At 41.1% G+C, this 8383-nt stretch overlaps 1 protein-coding gene and 1 pseudogene across 1 annotated transcript; one reads left to right on the top strand and one right to left on the bottom strand.

Annotated features, from left to right (window-relative positions):
- The first annotated feature begins 275 nt into the window (after window positions 1-275).
- LOC143005734 (general transcription factor II-I repeat domain-containing protein 2-like) lies at window positions 276-1913 on the top strand (annotated as a pseudogene).
- A 1630-nt stretch (window positions 1914-3543) lies between these two features.
- LOC143005735 (uncharacterized) lies at window positions 3544-5533 on the bottom strand. Its single transcript, XM_076157093.1, has 3 exons — window positions 5424-5533; window positions 4379-4451; window positions 3544-3837 (listed from the first exon to the last, which is right to left on the bottom strand). The coding sequence occupies exons 1-3, from the start codon at window positions 5531-5533 to the stop codon at window positions 3544-3546; spliced, it is 477 nt and encodes a 158-aa protein (XP_076013208.1).
- Between the last annotated feature and the right edge of the window lie 2850 nt (window positions 5534-8383).

The following is an 8383-nucleotide window of genomic DNA, read 5'->3' on the forward strand; positions in this document are numbered from 1 at the left end:
AAGAACTACAGGGAGCCTCGGTTAGCTAATCTGGCCCGGCCAGCTAATCTGGCCCGCGGGCCGATTAGATTTGGCCCGCGGGATAATATCAAATGTCTATTAGAGCTGGCCCGCCGGTATATTGCGCATGCATCGGGAATACTACACATCCCAGAATGCTCTGCCAGTGCATTGGCCAACAATGAAGAACCGCGAGTGACCCCTCCTCCTCCTCCTCCTTTTCCTCAACCTGTTTTCAGTCACCTTGTGCAAATTTAAGCTAAGAAATCGAAAAAATGGCCACACGAAAGATGGAAAACAGGAGCTTTCAAGACAGGTCGGAGGCAGATTTTCTGTTCACGATTGTTAAGGACAGACCTGTTTGTCTTGTGTGCGGAGTGACGTGGACGTGGCTGTAATGAAAGAATATAACATAAGAAGACACTATGAAACGAAACACCACGACAAGTACAAGGACCTGGACATGAAGCAGACGCTCCAGAAAGTAGAGGAGATGAAAAGAAGTCTTGTTTCACGACAGTCTATGTTCAGAAACACCAAATCACAAAGTGAGGCTGCTGTTAAGGCTAGTTTTATCGTGGCAGCAGAGATTGCTAAATCATCCCGACCCTTTACTGAGGGAGAGTTTGTCAAAAAGTGCATGATGAAAGTTTGCGACGTCGTGTGCGAGATAAAAGGCAATCATTTGCAAATGTGAGCCTGAGCAGAAACACCGTGGCTGATCGTGCATGTGAGCTTGCCACCGATCTACAGGAACAGCTGATGGAAAAGGGAAAAGATTTTATTGCATATTCCCTTGCTGTGGATGAGAGCAGCGACAAATCCGACACTGCACAGCTGTCAATATTCATCCATGGAGTGGACTCAAGCCTGTACGTTACAGAGGAACTTTTGGGATTAAAATCAATGCATGGCACAACCGGACAAGAACTCTTTAAAGAGGTATCCAAATGTGTCAATGGAATGAGGCTGCCTTGGGATAAACTTGTGGGACTGACGACAGATGGTGTGCCCGGGATGTGCGGTCGGAAGAGTGGCTTGGTGGGCAGGATGTGAGAGAAGATGGGAGGCAGTGGCTCAGTGGGTAGAGCTTCCGCTTGGGAACCAGAGGGTTGCCGGTTCGAGCCCCTGCCGAGGTGCCCCTGAGCAAGGCACCGAACCCTCACTTGCTCCCCCCTCTGCGAAGGGTGGTAACTGTAATGTAAGTCGCTTTGGATAAAAGCGTCTGCCAAAATGATCGTAATGTAATGTAAGATGCGGGAGAACAATGCAGGTGAGTTTACAGTTTATCACTGCATCATACACCAGGAAGCGTTGTTGTGGCAAAGCCCTGAAAATGGAACATGTTCCATAAGTACCATAACATCAGTGGTGAACTTTATAAGAGCCAAATGTTTGAATCACATTGTAACAACACATATCTACCTCCGTGTTGCCGAGTGCACAGTTTGGTGAAAAACATCCTCAGCGCCGAGTTTACCCGGCAATTTAACGACTTCGGAGCCCTGAAATCTAGGTTTGGACTTCTTAGTAACCCTTTTGCTGTGGAGGTGGAAAGCGCACCAACCAACCTCCAAATGGAGCTGATTGAGCTACAGTGCAGTGACACGCTCAAGCAAAAGTATGACTCTGTTGGCGTTGCACAGTTTCCTCGTTATATCCCAGACACAATGCCCCATCTCCGTACCCAAGCTGCTCAAATGTTGTCTATGTTCGGCAGCACATATCTGTGTGAACAGCTCTTTTCTTTGATGAAGATGAACAAAACATCTCACAGGAGTCGTCTCACCGATCAACACCTCCACTCAATCCTGAGGATTTCCTCAGCTCAGAGCCTGACCCCAAACATTGATGAACTAGCATCTAAGAAGAGATGCCAGGTATCTGGCTCAGCCCAATGTGCACCAGAGTAGAGTGGAGCAAATTGAACTTGAATTAATGCTTTCATTACACTCTAAAAACAAAAGCATTGGCTCAACAAAAAAAATTAACGCAACAGTTTGCATCAATCTTTTTGAGTTATGACAACTTCTAATGAAATTATGTTGAACTAACAAACTACATTGAGTTAGGGGAATTAGCATTTCCGCTACAATCAAAGGTATTTTTTATTACGGCTTACTTAATAATTGGTAGCATAAACACAAGTTTTTAGGTTGATTACTCAAAAAATGAAGTTGCTCCAACTAGTTTTTCCACGTTATCTAAAATATTTTTTTAGTGTTATGTACTTAATTACCGTAATTGTGAACACAAGTTTTTAAGTTGACAAATGTTTAAAAAATTAAGTTGCTCCAATTAGATTTCCTTCTATAGTTTTTTTTTTCTTCAGCTTTTTTACATTACATTAGGATCATTACAGAGGGGGGAGCAGTTGGGGGTTCGGTGCCTTGCTCAGGGGCACCTCGGCAGGAACTCGAACTGGCGACCCTCCGGTTCCCAAGCGGAAGCCCAACCAACTGAGCTACTGCCTCCCCCTTTTTCAATAAGCTTTTAAGAAATGAATTAATTCAACAACAAAATTGTTAGGCAATTAACTATTTTTATTCTGAACTGCAGTTGTGTAAAAATAAAAAATAAAATAGAGTTGTGTATTTAAAAACACAATATTTAAATCTTCAAAAAAAAACTTGAAAAAAAACTTGAAAAAACACATCAGAGCAAAGTAACATGCCTGTACGAATTTAGCTTAGTTTTGTAGCCTCTTGATTGGCCTTAAAAGTACAAAAAGACGTTACAATTGTTACAGTTCACAATCTCCCTCAGAGCTGGACAATATTTTTTTACTTTGATGGGAAACATTCAGAGATTTCAAGACACCTAAGAGGTACAAAAATGAAGAGGTACAACAACGTAATCTGAAAGCGTAAAGAGCCGACAGGCTGTTTAGATACTCACATGTGTGCTGTTGGGAATTGGCCGATTGACAAGGGCGAAAAGGCGGACAGGAGTAAAAGTAGGCTGATGGAGCACCGAAAGGTATCCATCGCTTTGGTTTAGTTCCCAATCAAAGTCCAACACAAAAAAAGGATCCACGCAAATCCACCGCGCCACTGGCCAAAGCTCACGCCGCCATCGGTGCGCGTTTGGAGGCAAATCTCAACTTGGATCAGTGGCCCCCGCCAAGGAGTTTGGGGATTGGGACTTTCCCTTGGTTCCGTGTGTTTATGAGTGTGACTGCAAGTGTGTGTGTGTGGGGGGTCTCAAACTGCGAGAGGCTCACAGACGCGATTCACGGTGTGTGTGTGTCAAAATATAAGGTACAGAGGTACAAAAATTAAGAGGTATGAAAATAAAATCACCTTGTCATGACTAGAAAAGCAACAGACTCAGTGGTGTCCAACCAATCTTTTCGTAAGTACCATAATAAACTCTTAATCCAGGGGTAATATACCCGTGGACAACTCAGTTTTGTAAAGTTACTTAAAAGTACAACAACGTAATCTGAATAACAGATATTGGACAAGGAAAGAGGTATTTTTTAACGGTATTTTCGTTAAAAAATACCGATTCCACTTGTTTCACAAGTTTCAAGTGGAATCTTCAGAAAATACCATTCTTCAGACTCATTACTCTAGCACTGGCTTTCAGTCCATCAAGGTCAAGGAAGAGCTTCTGAAACACTTCAAAAGTAAACTTCAGTTCCTTGGGATAGCTCAAATTCAGGGCATATATTATGCCCATCAGCAAAGCACAGCACCTTGGGATATCCTTCCCCTCCACAATTTTTGTTCCCCCGACCATGATGGTTGCCATCCTGTGCTCAGATCCTGGGGTACCGATGATGCCAATTTTCATCACTTGCCTATCAAGGCCTGCCTCAAACTCTTCTGTGTCCTTGTAAAGCAAATGAAAAGATAGGTTAGCGTGTTACAGATTTCTTTGTGAATTCAGCTGATCAGTGGAGCCATTATTTATTTTATTTTAACCCTTACACACACAAATACACACGCACCCAATTACTCAAATGGCCTAAATAGGTCAATAAGCATGAGAATTGTATTAATGTACACAATTTTTATAGCTGGGATTTCAGGTGCACTCACTTTCAGTTTTATCTTCGCTTCAAAAATGAGTTTGGCTTACCCAAGTTGTAATAAACTAGAAATGTCCCTCTCATAATATAGTAAATCATTTTTTGTTTTTCAAGGATTTTTTATTTAATTTAATTACATTTGTTTTTAGTTGACCTTCAATTTGACTCTACACCTAGATATTATATTTTTCTTTTTTGCTGGTTTCGTACGATAATTTAACTGGTTAAGTGAAGAGCAGCAGCCACTTGTCAAATTTTTCAGAAGCCTTTTCCCATGCCATTTCTGTGTTTACACTGTGCCCGGTGTGGATTTAATTTTCTTTCAAGAATTGAAGTACTTACACTAAACTCCTTGAAAAGGTCGTCTTGCTTCTCTCCAAGGTACACGTCAAGGCAGCGGATGGCTACTCTCTGCGTACTTCAATTGTATTGTACTATTTAAGAAAAAGGAAAAAAAAGATCAAGAGAAAGTACCGTAATTTTCGGACTATAAGCCGCGCCTTTTTCCCCATTTTTCGACCCTGAGGCTTATATAAAACGGTGCGGCTAATCTATGGATTTTTACAGCTAACGGCCACTAGGGGAATTCCTAAATCTATGGATTTTACAGGTTACAGTCCTCCGGAAGGCGGCCGTGTACTGCACCTTAGCCTAAAAGATGAAGACGAGGATTAATGACTTTTCTGGTAGGCTGATTACCGTATATTTTAAGCAGCCGTGTTACTGCAACTTTAGGCTTACGCGCTTACTGTCGTGTTACAGGCACTTTATTTTGCACTTTTAAATAAACATTTAATTTAGCCATTGATATTGCCTCGTCAAGCGCTGTAAGCTTTGTTTTTTGTTATGGTACTACTGTAGGCTATAATGTAGATCAGTGGTTTTCAATCTTTTTCATGCCAAGGACCACTGCTGTAGATCACTGCCGGTACATGCGCTGGGAGCGCACCGTTTAAGTTTGAAAGTTGAAAAGTTTGTGTGTCTGAAACGCTATGTGATACAGTACAGTTTACACAGCATAGTACATGTTCTGTAGCTACTATTGCACTAAATGGTAACACTTGAAAACGTTATGCAAATATGCAACTTGTTTGTTGAAATGTTAATAAATGGGAGCTTCCTCAAACAGCCGCCTCTTTCCCGACAATCCCCTCTGTGCACGAACCCTTACATATGGTAATTAAACATTAAAAAACCGGCGGCTTATAGTCCAGTGCGGCTTATATATGTACACATCATTCAATTTAGCTTCTGCGGCTTATAGTCAGGTGCGTCTTATAGTCCGAAAATTACGGTACATAAATATAATATATAATATAATATAACAATATGAATGAGTGTCTGCCAACAACTTGCAATACAAAGATGAGTCTAATTAATTAATTATCATACCTGAAAGAGCATGTCCTTGATCTGCCTGATTCTCATTCCTGTAGCTCCTCCCCTTGATGAGACTACGTCCATCAGTTTCGGGGTGCAATGGTCAAGTTTGGCCATAAAGGTAGATTCAAGGCTTACAGTGGTAATTCTCCTGAATTCTTCATTTATCTGTAGACCACACAAACGGAAGAATTAAATCTTGCAGACAATTAGCTATACTGCATTAATTCGTACTACAACACTTAAGAGGAAACAACTCCTAAATCTGTGTGAACTGAAAAAAACAGGGCTTTACTTTTACACTTGCAGAGACTTAAAACTTGCTGCAAATAGATAATCATCACAGTCCACATTTAGCATATACAGTATACTGTATATACCGTATATATAAATTTTTTATCATGCAATACTGAAGGTGCAAGCACATACTGTTTTCAAAACTATGCTTGGTGTGGTGTATTCAAGAATATTCCAATGTATGAGTATGTTTTTCACTTCTTGCATTGATGAGGATTGTTATTAGAAAATCAAATACAGGAAACAAAAAGAGGAGGCATATGAGGATGTTGAGAAAAGGATCAAGTAAATTTCTTGCATTCTTGTTCAGCCCTGTTCTCAGCAGTCTGAAAGATGGGGATATCAATCAATCAATCAAACAAGTCAATTGGCGACCAAACATGGCTTTCAATTTAAAACATAAGAGGAAAAAACATAACTGTGTTGCGTCAAATAATGCAGGCCAGCGCTCCATGATGTCCCTGATTGCAGGGGCATCATTAATAACTTCTTGCCTACGAAGAGAGAATGTCTTGGCCATTTTTTCAGCAACCACCTGGCAATTATCCCTTTTAGTCACTTCACGTAAGAGGTCCACTCTCTCTTTCTCCAAACTTTCACGGGTTTCACCTTGTGGATGAGGTGGTAGGTAATTTACTTCTGCCTTCTTAGGCTTTTTAACATTTTTAGCAGGAACCTGCTCATGTGCTGGTTTCCTCTTGAGTGAGTTTACCACAATTTCTGGACAGCCAAGACCTCAAAGTTTGGATCTGAAGTTGTTCATTTTATATTTGAGTCTCTGGATCCATCCATAGCATCCATTGAAAGATCCTGGTTCTTTTAGGCAGGGATGCTTTTTGATCAGAGCCTCTGATACTTGACCTATTTGTGCACTTGATGGATATGCAGTGTACTCATAAATTACCTCAGCTAATCTTCCAAGAATGTCTGGAACTAGTGAGATGAGATCTTTGGTACCGAAAAGAGTCCCAGAACAACTGAAGTTTTCATTGCCTGACTGAAGCAGCATCTCTGAACTGGAAGTGAAACGGGGGATTGCAAATTCCGAGGGCCAACCCTTTGACCGCTGGGCTAGGCTTTCTGTCATCAGTCTTGGAGAAACAGGCAATGTGTCATGGGAGGACCCAGATGAGTAGGCATGATGAGAAGGCTGAAGAGAACCATCAATGATGCTCGAGAAGGAGCTGTCTGTTAAGGTTAAAGTTACTGTAGGTTCCTGGATATACACAACCTTGATAGTGTCCTTATCCTTGATGTCAGTTGTAGAAAGCAAGGAGAAAAAGTCATCACCAAAATCAGCATCCTTGTAATGCAAACAGAAATCCCCAGAAATCCCAAATGTATCTCCAACAACTGAATGAAGTTCTTCAACTTTTCCAGGGATACCACATGGTAATTTCAGTTTCTGGACAGTATGGTCTGAAAGTACCACTCTGAGATGGGCTGATTGCGACCTTAATCAATCTGTAATACACAAAATGTTTGAAATGTTAGTAAGTACCATAACTACAAAAGTCAGTAAAAATACAATTTAGTGTTCCCCCCCAGAGTTGCACAGGCTTCACACAGTGCCAGGCCAACACACCAAACTCTATTCTTTCATTTTTTTGTTCAATTCATTCTTAAATGAAAACTTGAAAATGAAGGCCACATAATCAATAATTGAAGAATCAATCATAATAACATACTCGGTTCCTGCACTGTATTTATGTCTTGTATGCACATCTTAATGTAACTTTAGGCCTCAATCTCATCGTCAATCTATGTAACAGAAATGTAGCGTTTCAGGGTTACGATGCTTTTTCCACCAATCATGTAAGGTGTTAAAGGGAACATGTCAGACAGCTCTGCAGGCTCTATCACTTTCAAAGTGCGTGTTTTCTCAAGGACATAGCTCCTGAGATGCTCAACTGACCAAGCACTCAAGCATTTCACAATGAATACAAGAGTGCCCTTCGCAACAACTATTTGGATCAACTCTCCAAAATCAGTTTGACCACCTGTTGAGCCATTAGCCAAAATCATTCCAATTGCATACTTTGTGCCGCTGTAACACACATTTTTTCATGCTGTACTGTAACTGTTGCACAGTAATTTCCCTCGGGATAATAAAATTTCATCTTATCTTGTCTTATCTTATTGTTGGCTATCTGGATACGTGTCTCACCAGGGAACTTAGCTTGCAGTGCTTCCTGGATATCTTCTCTTAGCACAGTAACATCTACAGTAGACAGTCGTGTGGCCTGTAATACAGGTTTCACAACACTGGGATCATGCTGGTTATATGCAACCATCAGCTGATGCTTCATTGAAAGTGACAGCAGAATATTTCGAAAGCTGTGAGTGTGCCTGACAACACGCTTAAAGAATACAAATAGTCTCCTCTGTGTGAACATGACTTACAACTAGCTCAACTATGTCTTTGAGCACTAGAAGTACTTCCCATGCTGATTCACCCTCAGGGATTTTTGGTCCAAGTATGAGGGGCAGGAATCTCAGCAATGACCAGTTTTCATGGGCGTTCCCTCCAACACTTTTCCTTGCTGCAAAATTCAGACGGACCTGCTGTGGAGCATCAGTCTTGTCTGACCATGTGTAGGGGAACGTTTTGATGCATTTGTTAAGTTCATCAAGAGTGAAGTATTTACTCTTGACAAACACTTGAAGACA

This window comes from Genypterus blacodes, unplaced genomic scaffold (assembly GCF_046128005.1).
Source record: "Genypterus blacodes isolate CSIRO-AG114 ecotype Tasmania unplaced genomic scaffold, CSIRO-AGI_Gbla_v1 ptg000072l_1, whole genome shotgun sequence".
In the NCBI taxonomy this organism is placed as follows: Eukaryota; Metazoa; Chordata; class Actinopteri; order Ophidiiformes; family Ophidiidae; genus Genypterus; species Genypterus blacodes.